We start from the raw sequence: 22,554 nt of genomic DNA on the forward strand, positions 1-22,554 counted from the left end.
TCTGCATTGTTGTGCTGTTTCAAAGCATTCTCTGAAGCTTGTGGCAAGGTCCTTCCTTCCTCTCCTTCTCCCCCTCCCTCCCTTTTTTCTTTTTTTCTTTCTTTCTCCCTTCCCTCCCTTTCTTTCTCCCCTTCCTCCCTCTTTCTTTCTTTCTCTTTCTTTTTTCCTTTGAAGCATCACACCACACCCTGTTTTTGGCCTAGTGGGCCTCAGGGAAGCGTCCTGAGAGCACATGCCCTGTTTTAATGGGACCACTTCTGATTGGGTGAGATTAGGCAGTAGGAGTTTGTTAGTTGTGTGCCGCTTTTTTCTTTGATTATTGTGTTTCCTTCAATTTGTGACATACTTCCACTTGTCTTCCTCCAGGGGTTTGTCAGCAGGGTCAAATCCTCTGGGAATTATTTGTTTGGTTATTATTTGGTTCAATTTGAGAATAGCCTTTTTGCATAGGTTGGATTTGGAGCTGCCTCTAGATCCCTTACTTTTTCCTCTAGTAGTTCACATAGCTTACATTTAATATATGTATAATTTGGATGTTCTTTGGGCATAAGCACATGCATGGAACATATATTGCATACCATAATAGTATCGGTCACCTGTTCCATGAGTTTGTTTCTTTTTGCTGGTTCTTTTAAGAGTCAAAAGTTTTGTATCTGGTTTTTTTCCTATCCTTTTTTCTGCCTTTTTCTGCTTTTTTTTATACCTTGTTATTTATTTTACTTGCTTACTATTATGTTAGTTTTATTTATCCCTTTCTTTCCTATATTTTTAAAAAAGTTTTTAAGCTCCAGTTCCTCCCTATCTTAAGATTTGCCTTATTTATTTGATTGATCTTTATTAATCCTGTTCTTCCTTGATTTCTAATTTTCCACTTTTGTCCTTATTATTTGCCCATTTATTTATCTTTTATTTTCTGTCCTGTATTTATTTTTATTATCTACTGGGGTCTTCCCTCCCTGCCTATTGGGACCTCTGGCTTAATTTGTTGCCTTCACTTCTGTCATTCGCTGCTCTGGCCTCTTGTCATTTTCTCTGCCAGGTCCGTTCTGTCTTTTGGTGCTTGAGTCTTTTCGACCTCATCCCTGCTCTGGTCAGCTCCGCTGTCTGGTCTGCTCACTTAGCCCTCCACTCATCTCCACTGTCTCTTTCCCGATTGCTGTCTGCACTGCTCTCAGGCTCTAGCTCTCTGCTTTGCCCCGTGCTGTTTCTGGAAGGCACAATGAGTAATTACCTCCCTCCAACCTGGCTTCTTCCTCTCATGTCCATGGCAGACTGACAGCTAGCAAATGCACAGTTCAGTGTATGATGGCAGTTCTGACACCATTGTTTGGCTCGGCTAGATTAGACAACTAAAGCCTGGTTTCCAATCTCCCCTTTCTAGGTAAGGTGGTGGAGAGAGTGGTCAATGGCAGCTTTAGAGAACAGTGGATGAGGCAGATTATCTAGACCCCTTGTAGTCTGGGTTCGGAACAGGATTTGGAACTCAGATCACATTGATCATGCTCATATATATATATATCAAAACTTCTTCTGGGTGGAGGTAGTGCATCCATCCTGGCTCTTCCTAACTTCTCAGTGGGATTTGGTACTATTTATCATAGTATCTTTCCAGTTCTAGGAATTAAAGGTAAGTGGCGTTGTATAGTGCTGGTTCTCCTCCTTTCTTCAGTGCCAGTGCCAGTCAGTGATGACAGAGAACGAGAAATCCAAATCACATCCCCTACTTTGTGGAATACCTCAGGATTCTGTTCTTTCTTCTCCTTTGGCCATGTATTTGAACCTTGAATTTGCTCATTGGATTCTGAACTTGAACCTTGGCTTAATTACCATGTGTGGACTTTGGACTGTGCCTGGATTTCAGACTTTGTCTTTGTGGAGTTGTGCCTTTGCTCTTGGACTTATTGAATGGTGCCTACACTGTGCAATATCAGGCTCAATAGAACTTTGCATTTGATGCAAGTAGAAACCTGGGGAATAACCCTGTATTAGTCTGTATAGCCTCAATAAAGTCTGTATAGCCTCAATAAAGTCCTTAAACTCCTCATTTGTGTGCACATGGGGGACTGGAACAGAAACTATAGCCCAATCAGCCAAACATCAATATCTAGGAAGATACTGGAAAAGATAATAAAAAAAAACCAGATCTGCGAACACCTAGAAACGAGTAAAGTAATAACTAAAAGTCAGCATGGGTTTATTTAAAAAAGATCATGCAAACCAATCCTATTTCATTCTTTGACATAGTGACTACATTACTAGATCAGTGAAATGCTGTGGACATAATACACTTAGGCTTTAGCAAGGCATTTGACAAAGTAAACTACAACCTACTTCTTGATAAGCTAGAAAAAGGTATCACCATCAGATGGATTTCTAACTGGCTGACAAACCATACTCAACAAGTAGTCCTTATTGGTACTACATCTACATCTACATCTGGCAGAAATAGCCAACACCCTAGATCTGGGCTGTCAAACTCACGTTGTCACAGCAGTGTCACGTGACGTATTGGGACTTTTTCCCCCTTCACTAAACAAGGCGGGGGCAGGGCCAGCATGTGACACATCGGACCGCAGGCTGAGAGTTTGACACCCCTGCCCTAGATGATAGGCTCAAGATCCGGATGGATCTTGACAGATTTGAACACTGGGACCCAACTTATAAAATGAAATTTAATGCAGAGAAAAGTAAAGTCTTAGGCAAGAAAATCCAAAAGTACACATATAGATCAGGAGAAACCAGGGATCTTGGAGTCTTAATGGACAACCAATTAAATATGAGTCAACAATGTGCAGCGGCAGCCAAAAAAGCCAATGCAATCCTAAGTTGTATTAACAGAGGATTCAATCAAGATCATATGAGGTACTAATACCACTCTATAAAGCCTTAGTAAGACCACACCTAGAATACTGCATCCATTTTTGGTTACCACGTTATAAAAAAGATGTTTAGACTCTAGAAAAATACAGAGAAGAGCAACAAAAATGATTAGGGGACTGGAAGCTAAACATATGAAAAATGGTTAGAGCAACTGAGTATGGCTAGTCTAGTGAAGAGAAGGACCAGGGATGACGTGACAGCAGTGTTCCAATATTTGAGGGGCTGTCACAGAGAGGAGAGGGGGTCAACCTATTTTTCCAAGGCACCTGAAGGCCAGACAAGGAATAAAGGATGAAAACTGATCAAGGAGTGATTCAGCCTAGAAATAAGGAGAAATTTTCTGACATTGAGAGCAATCAACCAATGGAACAGCTTGCCTTCAGAAGTTCTGGGAGCTTAATCACTGGAAACTTTCAAGAAGATACTTCCATCTTGTATGTATGTATGTATGTATGTATATCTATCTATCTATCTATCTATCTTAGATTATATATCTATCATAGATTATATATCTATCATAGATATATAGATTAACAGAGTTGGAAGAGACCTTGTAGGTCATCTAGTCCAACCCCTCCCCCCAATCTATCAGAAATGGTGTAGGGTCTCCTGCTTGGGCAAGGTTTTGGACTAGATGACCTATAAGGTCCCTTCCAACTCTGATATTCTGTTAAGTTCTGTTCCTCCATTTGAGTGATACTGTGGATGTTCTATCCTAATGACTGGAGAATGTTGAGGACTAGATGTGTGAAATAGCTCTTAGTCAAACCTAGCAAGATGGAATACTTGTGGGTATTTGGGCCTCCCTGGAGACGAGGGCTGATCTTTTGCCTCATTTGGTGCAACTCTGTATTTCAAAAAGGAATGTCAGTCTCTTAAAAACTCCAAATCATACCTGGGAAGGAGTCCAGGGGCAGATATGCACTGGTGTGGTGGCCAGTGCAGACCAAAACTGCATCAAAAACTGATGATTCCTGCTTCCCATCTGATTCTGTGGTAACATCCCATTGGCCACTGGTAGAGAAGTCTGAGCATTTTGTTACGCTGCAGACTTTAGTCTGAAAGCAGAAGTCAGGAAAAGAATAAATCGACGCATAGTTATTTATTTGCTCAGAAAATGTTTCTCCCTCTGGAAAACTGTATACATAATAACTAACCTCTATTGACCTCACCACATTCCTAAGAGGTCTGTAAAGGGCATGCATAAGGGAACAATCATGCCTACCACCCTTGTCCTATTGTCTCCAATTATTAGTTCCTAGTCATGTTTTAAACTTATGTTTATTCTTATTTCTATTATATTGTGTTTGACAAAATGAATAAAATAAATAAATACATAAAAATAATAGGATTTATTAGGGAAGGGCCTGGGGATTACTTTCTAATCACTTTCCAATAAAAATTAAACCCCAAGATTAAATTTCAGAGGAGTCTGCTAAATAAATAGGTTAAAGGGTTGGAAAGCTGGGTCTTAATATTTTTGTCCTAAAATCCAAGTAGTGTGGAGTACCATATTTCTGATGGAAACATATCCTGCAGTGTGCAAATGACACTGCACAAAACTCTTTCACCACACTTGAAAAACAGGTCTCTGCATGTATTGGTTTAATCTTACATACTTTAATAAATGAACAAAAGATTAAGAAAGATAATCTCTAGTGAACTTCTGGATCTCTTGCATAAGATTTAAATGAAAGTGTGGGTGTGCTTTAGAAGCAAATTTGATTGGAATTTTCCACTCACCTTGGCTAAGCAAGCAACCAAGCAAGCAGGTTAAACATGGAAGGGAACCCCATATGTTGCTTGTGCTCAGGAGTAGGGGTGGGATTCTACAGGTTCGCACCTATTCGCTAGAACCAGTTATTAATATTCTAAGCAGTTTGAAGAACCGGTTGTTAGAAGAAATTAGTGGCCTAATCCTGTAAGGAAGGCAGGAAGGAAACATTCTGGTATTGCTTACAGAAACTGCCTCTCCATTAACCCTTATTACATTCTTGGCAGGACTAGACTTTCAGGAACATCTCTGGAGTTTTTTTCCCCTCCTTAGCTGGTACTTTGCTTGTGTGGAGTGACCATTCAAAGTTACAATGGCACTGAAAAAAGTGACTTATGACCATTTTTCACTCTTACGACTGTTGCAGCATCCCCAAAGTCATAAGAGGCCAGGTGAGGAGATGTGTGCCACGATGTGAGTGATGTTGAGTTGGCTATGCCCAGCCAATAACATGACCACCAAGCCACACCCACCCAGTCACATGACCACCAAGCCATGCCCACCAACTAAGCCACACCCACAGAATCAGTTGTTAAAAAAAATTGAATCCCACCCCTACTCAGGAGCAGTGTATGTGACCACTCTAACTTCCTATGGCTGGCAGAGAAATCTGAAGACATTTAGAAACAAAACTATGCCTAATCCTAAGGTAGGACAAGAATCAGTGGTTTAAAAAATTATATGGAAGTAGTTCAAGTCTAAACATTAAGCAGAACTTCCTGACTTTATTTATTCAATCAATAAATATTCTACAAATGCATTATTTCTCCTTTCAATACAGTAAAAATGATAAATATAACCCATACAAACAAAAGTTATTTTGGGCTCTTCAATAATGTTTAAATATGGGAAGGAGTTTGGAGAGCAAAACATTTAAAATATACTTCTCTATTGGATCCTGAATGGAGTAATGGACTGGACTAGTTGACTACAATATTTATTTACAAATCAATGATTTTATGATATTTCTGCAACTATACAAGTGGAAGGATTAAAATCAGTTCCTAAAACACTAAAATCCCATCCATATTTTAACATAGAATGTGTTCTCACCAAGCATGTTAATTTCAGGTAGTTTTCAACTTATGATCACAATTGGGATCAGAATTTCCATTGCTAGCAAGGCAGCTGTTAAGTGAGTTATACCTGATTTTATGACTTTTTTTCCATGGTTGTTAAATGAATCAAGCAGTTGTTAAGAGAATCCAGCTTCCTCTTTGACTTGGTCTGTTGGAAGCCAGTTGGGAAGGTCACAAATGATGACCTTGGGATACTGCCTGGATTTTGATCATGAGGATTCTGTGACGATTGTACGTCACTTTTTTCAGTGCTATTGTACCTTTGAACAGTCATTAAATAATGGTTATAAATCAAAGACTACCTGTACTAGGATGTAATCTCATTTAAGATGTTGTCAGAATAAGGATAAGCATAACAGTCTCTAAAACAGGGGTCTCCAACCTTGGCACCTATAAGTGGACTTCAACTCTCACAGTCTCTCTCCCAGAACTGAAGTCCACAAGTCTTGAAGTTGCCAAGGTTGCAGCCCCCTGCTCTAAAACATAGGTATGTTACAAGTAACCAATCCATTAAACTCTTTTAGTGTAACTTGCTAGATACAGGAATTTTAGTCATCAGGGATAGGTTGTTGCTCTCAAAAGAAGATGGGTATAGTTAACTTGAAAATTAGGCAAACTCATCAAATCTAGAATATAAGTGGAGAAAGTCTCCTTAATGTAGTTCAACCCCCTGACCATGCTACCACATCTCCCATTAAAACACCTCCAGTAAAGAAGAACCCATCAGGTTCCAAAGCTATTTCTTTGTTGAACATATGTTGCCATTAGAAAAATTTTCCTGATGTCCATCTAAAATCTGCTTCTTTGCCATTTACAGTATACTACTGCATCTTGTTTTCTGGTGTAGCTTTGCACAATTCTACTCTGTTTTCTACACATCTTTCATATATTGGAACAGAGCTACCATTTCTCCTCAACCATCTCTAGGTGACACATACCTAACACTTCCAATCCTTCCTCATAGGGTTTTTTTCTTTCAGGACTGTTATCATTTTTCTTCCAGTTTGTCAATGTCCTTCCTTCAATGCAATGCCCAAGAAACATATGGTATATTGTAGGTGCAATCTGATCAAAGTAAAATAGGCACCCAAATGACTCTTAATCAGGACACAGTGCTTTGTTAATACATTTGTAGTTGGTCACTATGAGAAAAGTAGATAAGTTTTGGCATGATTTACTCTCCTGCCCAGCAATGCATTTTTTTAAAATGCTCACAAATAATCTGTTCCAGAGTTTCGCCCACTGTCAACACTAAACTGCCTAGTATTCACCTAGATCCTGTCCTCCCCCGCTCCCATTTTGAAGGTGAAAAGAACATATGTGCCTCTGCAATGCTTCAGAAAAAAAGGGTCATATTCATCTTACCTTGAAGTGAATATATTTCAGAAGGTCAAAGTGTTTTGCATACATCCGGAAATAGTCCATTATCTTTGAATTGTGCATGTAGTTGGGAAAATCATCTGGGATGGGGAAGTCACTAAAGCACATAATCTCTTTGGAGGTGTTGATGATCACAGATTTGTAAATACTAGCCCGGTCTTCCTCAGGATTGTCCTGCAACAAATAAAAATTTAATGTTTGTTGCATAGTGTTTTTATTATACATATTATTTGAAATGCATTCCTGTTTCTCAAGTCCCTGGAAATTCAGTTCAGACTTTATTGCTCATTTCCTGTGTCTGAGATGATTCTAAGGTTTAAGATCCTCAAATAAAAGTACCAAGTTTCAATATCAATATAAGAGCACAGAAAGAGGTACATATGCAGCTCTAAACCTAAATTCATCATGCCCTATGTATCCAGCCCTCTTATGCACAGAAAATCATCTGCCTATTCTGTAAGCTGCACTCCAGAATGGTTTTCATGGAAAGCTGTAAATTTAGACAAAATTAGCTTCAACTTTTCCTTCTCTTCATTCTGACTTACGCATATTTCTATGATCTTCAGGATGCTTTTGAGGTAAAAATATATTTTTCATATTTCTAACTGTGATAAATATAGACCAAGTGTCTACATGAAACAGTGCTGAAGGTTGAGAGAATTTACAACAATCCCTTGGAAGTAAAGCTTCAATATTATGGAGCATTTGCACTTACCTTGAACCTCCAGAGTCCCCCAATATCATCACTGCTTTCAAAGCATACAGGCTCCAGACCTTCTTCCAAGCAGCATTTGATATTACAGAGTCCACTGGAACCAGCTCCAATAATTGCCACTCTTTTCTTTCCCATCTTCTGTTTCCCAAAAGCAGATGTGTTAGGACCAATTTATTTATTTCTATGTATTTTATAATAATAACACCTGAAAAAATAAATAATCCAATATCTTTGGAAACAACAGGGAAAGGATCATGAATCCAGCCAATAGTTGCCACTTCCTATCACTTCTTTAGATGGCTGCCAACCTCAATTTCATCTGCATACCTCCCAGCCCATTATCCTTCCAAGACTCTCAATTCCTCCAATGGTTTCAGAATGATTAGCATTATTCATGCTCAGGCCTCCCACAAGCATCTCCATAGTGATTGAAGATCATGAATGGCTGTCCCCTCCACATGACCATCTAAGAAGCTGGATGCCGAGTTTATTGAACTATTCCCAGAACTACTGAGTGTAAGACTTAAAAATGGATGAGGTTTTAGAAAACTGAGGAAGGGCAAATTAATCCCAATATTCAAAAAGGGAGCAGCGTGGACATGGAAAACTGCTATATCATCTGCATTGGGAAAGATAATAGCAGTATCAAGCAGCATGTCTGCAAGCACATAAGAAAGAAATTTATAATGAATGACCATATTTGTAAAAAACAAAAATAGCAAGCTAATTTCATATATTTAAGAGGCAGAAACTAATTTAGTAGGCAAGGCCATAGATGTAGGTTATGTTGATCTCAGTAAAAATACTTTTGCAATGTCTCTCATAGTGTTCTTACATATAAGATGGATAAATCATTTAACACATTCTTTGGCTCAGTATTTGTAAACAGCAATGGATCATGCCCAGTATTTCCTAGTCGAACCACAGACAACTACAATGATCTAATACATATTGATTTTACAGAAGACAATGTTGAAAAAGCACTAGGCAATCTAAAACTATCTCTATCTATTGGACCGGATGGAATATGTGCCTACTTCTTAAAAAAGCTACCCACTGCCATAGCCGAACCCCTAAGCATAATCTTTGAAAAATCTTCCAGGACCAGCTCCTTGCCAAAACTATGGTCACAAGCCGTGGTCATCCCCATCTTCAAAAAGGGAGAACCCAGCCTAGTTGAACATTACAGACCAATCTCTTTATGCTGAGGTCACCTGTAAAGTCATGGAATCAATTATTAACCAATCCATCATCCTCCACTTAGAAACAAACAATCTACTCTCTAATAAAAAATTTGGTTTCAGAAAAAAACTATCCTGTAATCTGCAACTCTTACACTGCAAAAACATATGGACTACACAACTCGATCAGGGCAAAGCAATAGATGCAATTTATACAGACTTCTGTAAAGCCTTTGATTCAGTGGTACACCACAAACTAAAATCTTACGGTATCTCTGGACAACTGAATAACTGGATAGAAGCATTCCTGTCAAACAGACAACAAATGGTCAAAATTGGGAGCATCCTATCAAATTCTGTACCTGTCAACAGTGGTGTCCCCTAAGGCAGTGTTCTAGGACCAACTCTCTTCATACTCTACATAAATGACCTCTGTGATCATATTAAGAGCAACTGCGTTCTCTTTGCTGATGATATAAAGCTGTTCAATACCACAGACAATACCGCTACCCTCCAAAAAGATCTTGACTATGTATCAGAATGGTCAAACAAATGGCAACTTCAAATCTCAACAAATAAATGCTCTGTCCTACATATTGGCAAAAAAAAATCAGAAAATAAAATACAGGCTGAATAGTCAAGACCTTGCTGATGATCCAAACTCTATCAAGGATCTTGGAGTACTCATCTCTAATGACCTAAGTGCTAGAGCCCACTGTAACTACATAGCCAAAATGGCATTAAGAGTTGTTAACCTAATCTTACGTAGCTTTTCTCTGGTAATATTACAACTAATAACTAGAGCATACAAAATATTTGCTAGACCAATACTCGAATGCAGCTCATCAGTCTGGAACCCACATTACGTATCTGATATTAACACAGTTGAGAAAGTCCAGAAATATTTCACATGAAGAGTTGTCCACTCCTCTACTCGTTGCAGAATACCTTACCTCGTTGCAGAATTCTAGACCTAGAAAACCTAGAACTACACCGCCTTCGGTATGATCTAACTATAGTATATAAAATCATACATTGCAATGTCCTACCTATCAATGAATAGATACAAACTCAAGGTTAATCGCACCAAAGTTGATTGCAGGAAATATGACTTCAGCAACAGAGTGGTCAATCTCTGGAATACTCTACCTCACTCTGTGGTTTCTTCCACAAACCCCAAAAACTTTAACCTTAGACTGTCTACTATTGACCTCACCCCTTTCCTAAGAGGTCTGTAGGGGGCGTGCATAAGTGCACCAACATGCCTACCGTCCCTGTCCTATTGTTTCTTTTACTTTTTACTTTTTACTTTTTATTTTTCTTATATGTATCCATGTATTCATAACTATGTTTTTACTTATACCTATTATCTTGTAAGCAATTGAAATAAATAAATAAATAAATAAATGTGGTCTTGGCAATACTGTGGCCTTGGTGGATCTGCATGTGGTTAAGTAACTACATACAAAGACAGTTCATAAAAGGTTTTCCATCATCCTGGATGAAAGTCCTTCCATTCTTGACCCAGACCCATAGTATCTTTGTAAATGGCCTGAAGATTGGAATGGGAAGAATGCAAGTAACAATAATCTAAGGGATTGGTTAACATCTTCCAACAAAATAATTGCAATTCAAAAAGATTGCCATAAGCTTGAACATTGGACTTTCAAAATTAAACATTGAAAAAGATGTGCAAGTGTATTTCACAGACAAAAGCCTGGAAAAGCACCAGGCCAAAACAGAATAGCTCTCTCTTGCTTGAAAGTCTGTCCTGATCAACTGGCTCCCATGTTCACCCCGATCTTTAATAAATTACTAGAGATGTGTTATGTCCCTTCTTGCTTCAAATTCTCTACTATCATTCCGGTGCCCAAGAAACCCTCCAATAAAGAACTCAATGACTACAGACCAGTTGCTTTAATATCTGTATCTATGAAAACCTTCGAAAGGTTAGTGCTGGCCCACCTGAAAGCCATAATGGATCTGCTGCTAGATCCCTTGCAGTTTGCCTACCATGCAAATAGATTGGCAGATGATGCATTAAATATGACACTCCATTATATCTTACATCATCTTGAATTACCAATGACTTATTTATAGACTTCAGCTCTGCATTCAACACCATCATTCCAAAAATCATTCTCTCTAAACCAGGGGTATCAAACTCAAAGTCCATGGCCCAGATCTGGCCCATAAGGTGGTTAGATCTGGCCTGCGGGGCAGCCTTGGAAATAGCAAAGGACTGGCCTTGCCCAGGCTGACCGGGCACTGATCTGCAATATAGCGATGGCCATCTGGGCTGGTTCTGGGCCAGCTTTAGATCTGCTGTGCCACCCTGGAGCCAGCAGGAGGCTGCCACCACTCCACCTCTTGCACCCAGGAGGTGGTGAGCGTGCATGGAGCCTGGCATCCCTGTGGACCGTCTTGCCCTGTAGCCTAAGTTCTGAGTGCTAAGTTCTGAATGCCAGCATTTGTGAACTTGCTGCCTCCTGGGCGCATGCCCAAGGGGCAGGGCCAAGACACCAGGACTGTCTCACTGGCTCCAGGGCAGCCATGCAGGTTAGATCGAAGGCCTGAGTGCAGGAACCAATGCCGTCTGTGGCCCAGGTGGGCTGTTCGCTCGCATGTGTCGGCCTTACCATTTGAGAGCAGGAACAAAGCCTTTAATTGAGGGAAGCCCTCGCACCCACATCCAACCCACCAGAGCTCGCCATATTGTGGGAGCCCACTACCATTTGAGCAGGGAGGAGGAGGGAAGAGCAGTGAGGGTTTGAGCTGGCCAGCTAGTGAGGCGGTAGGTCAGGTGGGGCTGAATGGCTGGGGGGTATCATGGCTGCTCAAGTGGCTTCTGCCACTGTCATCAGCAGCCTGAGTGCCTATCTCCATCTGAGCTGAAGAAAGCGTAGCCTCAACAGCAGGATTGCCCTCAAAGATTGCTCCATTTCCAAGCACCCCATTTTCACTTGCACGCAGGCAGGCTCCACAGGACAATGGGGTCTCATTCCTCCCCTGGTGCAGCAAGCTCTGGCAGGCTGGCAGGAAATGCTGAGAAAACAATTAAAAAAACCAAGAGAGACCAAACTAATTCGGCATAGCACAACGCCTCTTTGCAAATAAACTTGAAGCATGCAGTCACCTCAGCTTGAAAAGGATTGGACCAAGCAGTGGAAGCCCTTTAAGCTCACACAGACATACACACACAAACACACACATCAAACCAAACCACGAAAAGCAATCAGGATTCTGTTAAAACACATGAGGCATCCCCAGCATGAAAACAAAAGCAAAAAACTCCAGTTGAAGTGCAATGAAGCCCAGCTGTCTTGAAAAGTGCTAACGAGAGAGAGATTCCCTTTGAAACACAGTGCTTAAGGTGAAAGGTAGATTCTCCCTGTTTCTATTTGCACTCTGAGAAAAAGACACACACACACACCTTGGGGTGTCCCCCTCCAACAAGGCTTTGGAGGAGCCTCTGGTTGCAAGATGGGTTGCTGAGTGATTGTCTTGCAAACTTGGAGAGGTGCACAAAGGGAACATAAGCCCAGTTGGGATGCCAGGAGAAAGAGGGAGAGGAGGAGAGTGGGGAAGAAGAGGAGGAAGAAGAAGTAGAAGCAGGAGGAAGAGGAAGCAGGACCAGGAAGAAGGGGAGGAGGCAGAAGCAGACATAGTAGAAGGAGCAGGAGGAGGAAAAGAAGGAAGGACATGGAACTTGGGTGTTACAAGCGCAGCTGCTGGAGGATGTTTGCACTGAGCAAGAGGCCTTCGCATGTGCAGCCTTACTGTGAGGGCATGAAAAAAGCCTTCAATTGAGCAAAGTCCTCATACCCATGACCAGCCTGTCACAGCTCGCTGTGCCAGGGGAGGAATGAGGAATGAGAGACCCCATTGTCCTATGAAGTTTGCCTGCATGCAAGTGGGGTATTTGCATGCAAATAGGGTGCTTGGGAACAGAGCAATCTTTGAGGGCAATCTTGCTGCTGCGCCTCCACTTTCTTCAGCTCAAGTGGAGCCGGGCACCCAAGCTGCTGGTGGTGGCGGCAGGAGCCACCTGAGCAGCCATGATCCCCTGTCCCCAGCCAGCCAGTCCCACCCAACCTATACCCTGCCTCACCAGCCAGCAAGCACAAACCCTCACTGCCCTTCTCCTCCTCCTCCCTGGTCAAGCAGAAGTGGGCTCCATGAGACAATGGGTCTCATTCATCCCCCCAATGTGGTGAGCTCTGGTGGGCTGGATGTGGGTGTGAGGGCTTTGCTCAGTTGAAGGCTTTGTTCCTGCCTCAAACGGTAAGGCTGGCACATGCGAGGGAGAAGCCCACCTGGGCCACAGACGGAATTGGTTCCTATGCCTGTGCCTTAGTTCCGACCTATGTGGCTGCCTTGAGCCAGTGAGAGATGTCCTGCAACCTCAGCCCTGTCCCCTGGGCATGCGCCCAGGAGGTGGCGAGTGTGCAAGCACTGGCATCTTGGGTTAAAGAGAAGTGCTCAGAATTTAGTTAGCCTGTGGGGCAAGATGATCCCTAGGGACTCTAGGCCCCACGTGCACTCACCACGTCCTGGGTGCAAGCAAGGGGGCAGGGGGGGCAGCCTCCTGCTGGCTCCAGAGTAGTGCTGCATACCAGCTTGGATGGCCACTGTCACATTGCAGATCGGTTCCTGGTTTGCCTGGGCCAGGCTGCTGCAGACCAGTCCTTTCCTATTCCCAGGACAGCCCTGCAGGCCAGATCTAACCACCTTGCAGGGGGGATCCGGCCCGCGGGCCTTGAGTTTGACACCCCTGCTCTAGGATGATAATTAGTAGGAAAATGAAGCCTTAACTAAAAACAATGAAAGTAGCAGTTATCTTCCCTTTGCAAGAGTGAGAAGATATATAGCAGTGTATAAATATCTGACTGTTCTATGTAATGGGATAGATCTGTTATTTTTCCTGCTTTTTCAGGACAAAAACCAGACATAGAAATTTAAATAAAGGAGATTTGGGCTGAATATAAAATGGTAAAGTTCTTAAACTGGAACCATTTGCCTTAGAATAGTGATGGTCTCCCTTCCTTAGGAAGATTTCAGATAGGGACTGGACGGCCACTTGTTGAAGGTAGTTTAATGCAGCAGCCAGGCTAGTTAACCTATGAAGTTCCACTGGGAACTCATACTTTCTATGATTCTTTGGCCACAGAGTAGGGCTCTGAGAGATACAGATTCAAACGGCAAAATCAAATTCAGAGGACACGTGTGTATTTAGTTGTTTACAAGAAGAAAAGGTGAGAAGAGTCAGTGGTAAAGAAACAATAAATAGAATAGAATAGAATAGAATAGAATAGAATAGAATAGAATAGAATAATAGAATAGAATAGAATTCTTTATTGGCCAAATGTGATTGGACACACAAATAAAATCAAATATGGTTCAAGTTGCAGATACAGAAAGTCCCCACCCACCCAAAAAGCCATAGAAGGGTAGCACAAGGAGCTGTCAGAAAGACTTCAAATTACTTGATGGATTAATTAAAATTAATCACTGAAAAGCTGCCAGGTCTTACCTATATTTCCAGAAAATAATTTCTTTTTCTCCAAAATCATCATTTAGGGCAAGTGGGCTTTACTTTTTTAATTTCTTACACAAAGTATCGATATTTTATGGAAATGCATCAGGACTCACTTCAAGTGGGCAAAAAGTTGTTTGAAAAGGGGTTTTAACATATACTTTACGTCACATAATTTAGCTTCTTCTTCCTCTAGTACTTTTCAATGACTGAAAGGGTGACAAACAATACACTGATTCAGGAGGGTGGAGTTGGTGTTGCGGTGGTACGATGCGCGATCTTGAGGCTCCAAGATCTCCATCGATATCCCCGCTGTTGGACGGTCCCACCAGACCTAAACCATCCCATAGAGACAGTGATAGAGAAGGGCACATCCTGTCAATCACAGGGACACCGCAAAGTCCCTGGTAGATCCAGGAGAAGCCCTTTTTTCCATTCAAGCTGCTGAAGCTGGGACAGCTCCGGAACGGAAGAGATTGGGAAGAAAGTGTTTCAGCTTGGTGAGATCAATTTCTACTTATTATTCTTTGGAAAAAACACCCTAAAAGACTCAAAGTGAAATTAAAAGTGAAGATAAAAGAGGTCAAGTGGCAAGATTATGCTAAATTTAAACTGAAGGGCTTTCCCCCCCTTTTTATTGGAACTCGGAATTTGGTTAAAACTTCACAATTTTAAACTGGACTGGTCTTTTTCCTTAAATTTTTACTTTTTATATAATCTCTTTGAAAGTCTCTTTTGACTAGGACTCTTCTTTTTTTTAACCTTTTTATGTGAGGGTCACCTTTTTCTTCTTCTTTTAAAGACTTTACTTTTTTAAAAATCTATTCCTGGCTGCGGATATATGAGGGGAAGTGAAAGTGAAGGGAAATAAGTAGCACTGCCACCTAGAGGCTTGAATACATTGCTTTTTCTCCTTTTACTTGTTTATGCATTTATGTTACATTCAAAGACTCTGAGTCTTTCACTGTAAAGATAGTGGGATGAGCATGGTATATAGTTCATACAGGTGCTCTTCTGTGAAACTATTGATAGCCAGAGTCTGGAGTTGAAGTTGAAAGAAAGAAGATTGAAATGACCTTGAAAATAGAACTCTAAATTCTGATTTGATTAACTATAGAGCCTTGGACAATTAAGTGGCAGTGGCTTGCTCCCAGTCAGAATTGTCATCCTTTTTTTTTTTTACTTCCCCTCCAGCTGGATTTTTATGCTTGAACTTTAGTCTTTTGATCCAGGAAATAGAATATATTCTTCCCCCTCTTCTTTTTTTCTTTTTGGCCTATGTTTTTTATTAAGAGGAACACACAGAATTCTATTTTTTCAATTTATTTTTCTTTATTTTTTTCTATTTTTTCACCCCCTCCCCTTTTAATATTTTTCTTTTCTCTCTTTTATATAATTGGAACCAATTGGATTAAGGTATACAAGTGCCTGAAGATTCTTCCTTTTCTCCTTTTTTACTTTTCCTCTTTCTAATTTTTTATTGGGGTGGCAATTGTCTGCCCTTGTCTCTTATTTCTTCTATTTTATCAAGTATTACAAGATGAGTAGAAAAATAGCAGCTTCAGCTTCTTCAACATCAACATCTACTTCCTCACTATCTGGAGGACAATGATCAATACAGATGATGTTGCAACAGGAGAAGGAGAAGGAAGTGACACTACAGATGATTATGCAAGGAATCCAAAATATAGAAGCAAAATCAGACAACATTGAAAAGAGAATGGAGAACATTAAGCAAAGAACAGAAAAGACAGATGAGAAAGTTGAGAATGTCCAACAGATGATGATGAAATATGAGGACAGATTCAAGAAAATAGAAGAACAAGATGTACAAAGAGACAAGAAAATTGGAGATATTGATACTCGATTGAGTGAAGTTGAAAGAGACAGGAGCGGATCCTTGGAATGGGAAATAGACAGGTCAGAATTTTATTTGAGATTCCAAAACATAGAAGAAGAAAAGGGTAAAACCTTGCTGAAATAATGACAGAAATTTTGGCAGAAGGGCTAGAGATAACTAAAGAGAAGATGATGGATGGAATGTATGAAGTGTTCCATGTCTACACAAGATATGCAATGAGAAATAAACTACCAAGAGAAGTGCACATTAGATTTACAAAGAAAACTATTAAAACACAGATACTCCAGGTGGCAAGAGAGAAAACGCTAAAGTATAAAGACAAAGAAATTGTGGTACTGAAACAAGTACTGAGAAGAGTGAGAGAGATGAGAAGAGAATTTTTATTCCTGACTGAAGAGTTACTTAAGAGAGGAGTAAATTACAGATAGTTAATACCAGAAGGTCTCATGTTCACCTAGCAGGAACAAAGGCACAGAATTGATACAGTTGAAAAAGCTGAGCTATTCTATCTAGAATATTTTAGAGGAAAAGAGGAAGATACAAGAAAAGAAGAGTCGCTAATCAAATTTCAAGAGGAGTGTATAATAACAACTGAAAAAAAAGGAGTAGTAGATGATGTACCCAGAAAGCAATGAGAACCAAGATCTACTAGAGCAACAAATCCTTCTTATAAAGTCTAAAATGGATGAAAGAAAATTGATTATGATTAATATAAATGGACTTAATTTAGCCACTAAAAGAAGAAAAGTATTCCATAAACTAGACAAATTAAAGTTTGATATAATCTGCCTACAAGAAGTACATATTAAGAAACAACATGAGCATATACTGAAGCAACAAAAATTAGGGAAATTATTTACTTCACTGACACAATGTAAAAAAATAGGTGTGGTCTTATACATAATCCCTGCAGAACAAATTTATACAGATGATGATGGAAGGATTTTGATGGTGGAGATAATGGACAATAATGTAAAAACACTCCTAATAGGACTCCTTATGCTTCAAATGAGAATCAAGAAGAATTTTACAGGAAATTACATATGAAAATAATTGAACTCGACTATGTTAATATTTGTATAATGGGAGATTTTAATGGAATAATTAACAATAAATTGCACTATAAAACACAGAAAACAACAAAGAAAACTAGAAAGACATTGTCAAAATCCTTCTTTCAAATGATAGAGGAAATAAACTTAAAAGATGCATGGAGAGAGAGAAACATAGAAAATAAACAATATACTTTTTATTCAAATAGACATGCATCATGGTCTAGAATAGATATGATATGGATGTCAACAGAATTGCTTTCTAACATACAAGACATTGAAATAGAAGCAGGTACCTGGGCAGATCACAATCCCATAACACTTGTATGGAAGGGACAAAAAAGGAGATTTAGATGGACAATAATGCAATATAATGCAATAATGCAATATTAAAGGAAAAAGACTTTAAACAGAAAATTGAGAGAGAAATGACTTTTTTCTTTAAAGAAAACACAAAAGAGAACTTCATTACAGAACCTCTGGGACATGATGAAGGCTTATACAAGAGGCTTGATAATGGACTATACAAGGAAAAGAAATATAAAACAGAAAAAAAACCTTTAAAATATTGGAAGATGACTACAAGAAGTTGGAAAAAGAACTACAGAAATTTCCACAAATAAGGACATTAAAATTAAAATGGACATAACTAAACATAAAATGGGGCTAATGGAAAAAGAAGAAATAGCACAAAAAATTAAAAATGCTAAGCAGAACTATTTTGAAGATGCAAACAAACCAGGCAGATGGCTAGCATATAAATTGAGAAAGGAAAGAGACTTGAGAAGGATAAATCAATTGATAAATGAACAAGGACATGTATGCTATGGAAATGCGGAGAAGAAGAAAAATATTCAAGATTACTATGGAAAACTGTCCCATCAAGAGAATGTCCAGGAAGAAAGAATTCAACAATACTTACAGGAAGAAAATTTGCCTCAGATATTGAAATAATGTTAGAAAGTAACATAACAATGATAGAATTAACAGAAGCTTTTAAAAAGCAAAACATTGGGGAAGCACCAGATCCGGACGGTTTGCCAGTGGAATTTTATAAGACATTCCAGGAAACATTGAATCTTCACTTATTAGAAATTATGAATGAAGTTATGACAAAGAAGAGAATACCCAAAACATGGTCAGAAGCATATATAACACTTGTACCGAAGGAGGACACAGACCCACAGCAAATTAAAAACTACAGACCCACATCCCTATTAAATTCAGACTATAAAATCTTTGCTTCAATTTTGGCAGAAAGACTGAAAAGATATCTAGATAACTTTATTCATCCTGATCAAAATGGATTTCTGCCAAAGAGACAAATTAAAGATAATATGAGAATAATTCTGGATACTTTGGAATATTATGAGGCACATCCTGAAGAGCAAATGGCTCTGATGTTTTTAGATGCACAGAAAATCTTTGACAATGTGAGTTGGTGATTTATGTCACTACAACTGGAACAAATGGGCTTTGGTTAAAAAAAATGATTCAAGCCATTGAAATGATATATTATAAGCAAACTGCAAAAGTTATGATAAATGGAGAGTTAACAGATTCTATAGATATAAGAAAAGGGACTAGACATGGCTGTCCACTATCACCTCTATTGTTTGTGTTGACATTGGAAGTCCTGAATAGGAACATTAGAGAAGAAAAAGAAATAAAAGGAATGAAAATTAAAAAGGAAGAGTATAAATTGTAAGCCTTTGCAGATGACCTGGTATTTATACTAGAGAATCCATTGGAAATAGCACCCAAATTAATAGAAAGAATAGAAGAATATGGAAAAGTAGCAGGTTTAAAAATAAATAAAGATAAAACAAAGATATTAACAAAGAACATATTAGCAAGACAAAAGAAAGAGTTAGAGGAAGTCTTAGAAATCCAGGTCACAAACAAGGCTAAGTATTTAGGGATATACATAACAGGAAGATGCAGCACACTGAAAGAGGATAACTATCTTAAACTCAAACAACAGATTGCGACAGACTTGATAAAATGGGAAAACTAGCAATTATCATTGATTGGGAGAATATCTACAATTAAGATGAATGTATTGCCTAGAATTTTATATTTATTCCAGACAATTCTAATCAGATTAGGGAAAGAGTTTTTTGAAGATCTAAACAAAATAATGTTAAAATACATTTGGCAGGGAAAGAAAGCGAGAATAAAACTCAAACTGTTACAAGATGCAAGAATAAGAGGAGGATTCGCTTTGCCCAATTGGGAATTATATTATCAGGTGACAAACTTGATGTGGGTAAAGGAATGGATAACCTTAAGGAACAGCAGATTATTTACCCTAGAAGGAGACAACTTGCTGTTGGGATGGCATGCTTTTCTTTGGTATAAGGGAACTAAAACACAGGGGTATTTTAGAAGACGTTATATTTGAGAGGCATTGTTTTTAAACTGGAAGAAGATAAAAAAGCAATATTACTTAAAAATTCCATTATGGATATCTACTATTGAAACTTTTTCTTATCCAATAACATATAAAAAGGAACAAACAGCTAGATATGGTGAGATATTGAATGAAAAGGGTAAACTTAAATCTATACAAGCGCTGGAAGAACAGGGTATAAAAATAAATTGGTTCTCATATGCACAAATACAATCTAGATTTGATAAAGATTTTAAAACAGAAGGTTTTTATGAAAGTTGACTGATTTAGATAAAATGTTGATGGGTACTGATGAAAAGGTAATTAAAAAACTCTATGGACATTTATTATAATTTAAATTAGAGGAAGAACAAGTTAAAGAAACAATGATTGCTTGGGGGGGAAATTTTGGATATGGGATTGACTTAGAGAAATGGCAAAAATTGTGGTCTCAAAATTTGTATAAGATTTTTTACAAGTACCCCCGACAAGAATTGCCAGAATGTTTAAGAACAAATCGGATAAATGTTGGAAATGTCATCAGATACCCGGTTCAAATTACCATATGTGGTGGACATGTTCGGAAGCAAAAAGATATTGGACTAAAATCCACACATGGCTGGAAAAAATGATAAAACAATATATAGACTTTATATCTTGTATAAAATGATGACAATAATTTAGTCAAATGAATGATTAACAATTGATAAGCATATAGGCATATACTAGATTGACAATTTGAGAATGTATATAACTTGTGAGCAAGGACGATGAAAGAATAGCACAAAAAGATTTGTAACCAGCTGACACACTGTATGTATATAATTGGAAGATGGATTTATGTTTTTATGTTTTTGTATATGTTTGTCTTAAAAAATAAAAACTTTAAAAAAAATACACTGGTTCACACATGTGGAAAAGAAGAGCAGCAGAAACAAATTTGAAGGATCCTTTAGTCTTGGATAGGATTATCAAAATGAAAAAAGGGAAGAAAAACACAATGCAGGTGTTGTTCTGAACTAAAGGTAAAGCTTTTTTCCTTGTTTACTTTCTAAGCCGAAAGAAATAATGGAGGAGAAGAAGGGAGGACTACTTGAGCAACAATATTTCCACAAAGCTTCCCTTAAAATTGCTAATTCAGCTTCTCTTCAAAGAAATCAGAATAAAATAAGCAGCCTTGCCTCATCATCCCAAGATAGTCTCTCAAACTTTGCTCTTTGTCAGCCACATTTGCTATTATTAATTAACACAAAAGAAACCAGAATTCTTTTCCTGTTTCTCTTTTGTTCAAATTTATTTTGTAACCTTAGTTTGACCAAAAAAAAAAGAAGCTTTAAGAAACAGATTGTGCTACCCAAATAAGCCTAATCCTTTAGACTAAAGGAGACAAGGAAACATGACCAGGTTTCTATTTTCCAGTCTTAACTGGCTGATTTACACCTTTTTGCAGATCCACTGCCACAATAAACACCAAGCATATAGAAACATGTTCATATCAACAAATTGCAACAAACCTGAAAACGCTGCAGATGAACAGTCTACAGCAGGGGAAATGAATGTATATATTCTCTTCTTTGCTTCTTGCATAATAGAAGTTTCTCAACAGGAGAAAAATTTACCCAAAGACACCATTAAGCAATTGCTCCTCCCATTTTGGCAGAGGCAGGATCTGATGAGATTTTGTGGTGTTGGCATTGTCAAGTATCCTTGGCAAGCTTTATATATACATGAAGAAATAGTTTATTAATGATTATCCTTTGCATACGTGGAATGTGAATCAAAATTCATGTTTCGAAATTCTGTAACCTCTGGAATGTGGGAAAGCTGTAACAGCAGCACAGCAGGATGTTTAAGTCGGTTTCTCAACATGGCTGCTATTGTGAATTTAGCTGCAAAAAGTTTATACTCTGAATATTCACATATACATGCTAGACTAATTGATGAAATAGATCATTTAACAATACAACAACAGTTTCAAAAATGGACAAATAAAAATGATTGGAAAGACATTGCTGCAAACTTCTTATCTAAATAAAAAAGCAACTGTAATTGCCAAAACTCCCACAGTGGCAGTGGGAACTGTGCTGGCTAGAGTGTATATTTATCTTAGAAATTAGGTGCTATCTCTTTAAGGCATTGCCTGCTGGGAAATGTAGTTATCATGTGGTCACATCTGTGCCTCTGACTGACCACTGGGTCAGTCCTCTGATTGGCTGAGGGGGCAGCCTTGATTACGGTAAGCAAGTGAGGCTTACTTGCATTCCAACTTACCTGATGGCTGCAGTTTCTCAGTGTGGGGATGAGATCATTCTCTTTTTACCTACATGCAGGGGTGGGATTCAACTTTTTTAACAACCGGTTCTGTGGGTGTGGCTTAATTGGTGGAAGTGGCTTGGTGTTCATGTTATTGGCTGCGTGTGGCCAACTCAATATCACTCACATCGAGGCACGCATCTTCTCACCTGGCCTCTCGTGACTGTGGAGATGATGCAACAGTTGTAAGTGTGAAAAATGGTCATAATTCACTTTTTTCAGTGCCATTGTAACTTTGAATGGTCACTCCACACAAGCAAAGTACCAGCAAAGGAAGAAAAAAACTCCAGAGAAGTTCCAGAGACAGGAAGTCTCATCCTGCCAAGAATGTAATAAGAGTTAATGGAGAGGCAGTTTCTGTAAGCAACATCAGAATGTTTCCTTCCTGCCT

The 22,554-nt window shown here is 38.9% G+C and overlaps 1 protein-coding gene across 2 annotated transcripts; it reads right to left on the minus strand.

Annotated features, from left to right (window-relative positions):
- Positions 1 to 3,519: 3,519 nt before the first annotated feature.
- On the minus strand, positions 3,520 to 21,544 carry LOC113438149 (flavin-containing monooxygenase 5-like). 2 transcript variants are annotated; one of them, XM_087932010.1, is made up of 4 exons: positions 21,365 to 21,544; positions 7,829 to 7,966; positions 7,099 to 7,287; positions 3,520 to 3,938 (listed from the first exon to the last, which is right to left on the minus strand). In XM_087932010.1, the coding sequence occupies exons 2-4, from the start codon at positions 7,961 to 7,963 to the stop codon at positions 3,756 to 3,758; spliced, it is 507 nt and encodes a 168-aa protein (XP_087788136.1). In that variant the 5' UTR covers positions 7,964 to 7,966; positions 21,365 to 21,544; the 3' UTR covers positions 3,520 to 3,755. The 2 variants fall into 2 exon arrangements, with proteins under 2 accessions (XP_087788136.1, XP_087788135.1); XM_087932009.1 differs by having other exon boundaries at positions 7,829 to 8,033; positions 21,365 to 21,541.
- Positions 21,545 to 22,554: the final 1,010 nt, after the last annotated feature.

Source organism: Pseudonaja textilis, chromosome 3 (assembly GCF_049901715.1).
Source record: "Pseudonaja textilis isolate UNSWEBS1 chromosome 3, rPseTex1.2, whole genome shotgun sequence".
NCBI classification, from domain to species: domain Eukaryota; kingdom Metazoa; phylum Chordata; class Lepidosauria; order Squamata; family Elapidae; genus Pseudonaja; species Pseudonaja textilis.

Excerpts from the sequence above, each read along its gene's own strand:
- LOC113438149 (XM_087932010.1), bottom strand. The coding sequence starts at position 7,963 with ATGGGAAAGAAAAGAGTGGCAATTATTGGAGCTGGTTCCAGTGGACTC. Across the intron at positions 7,288-7,828 it reads GGGGACTCTGGAGGTTCAAG|GACAATCCTGAGGAAGACCG; the intron begins GTAAGTGCAAAT and ends TATTTGTTGCAG. Across the intron at positions 3,939-7,098 it reads TGAAATATATTCACTTCAAG|ACTAAAGTCTGCAGCGTAAC; the intron begins GTAAGATGAATA and ends TTCTGCTTTCAG.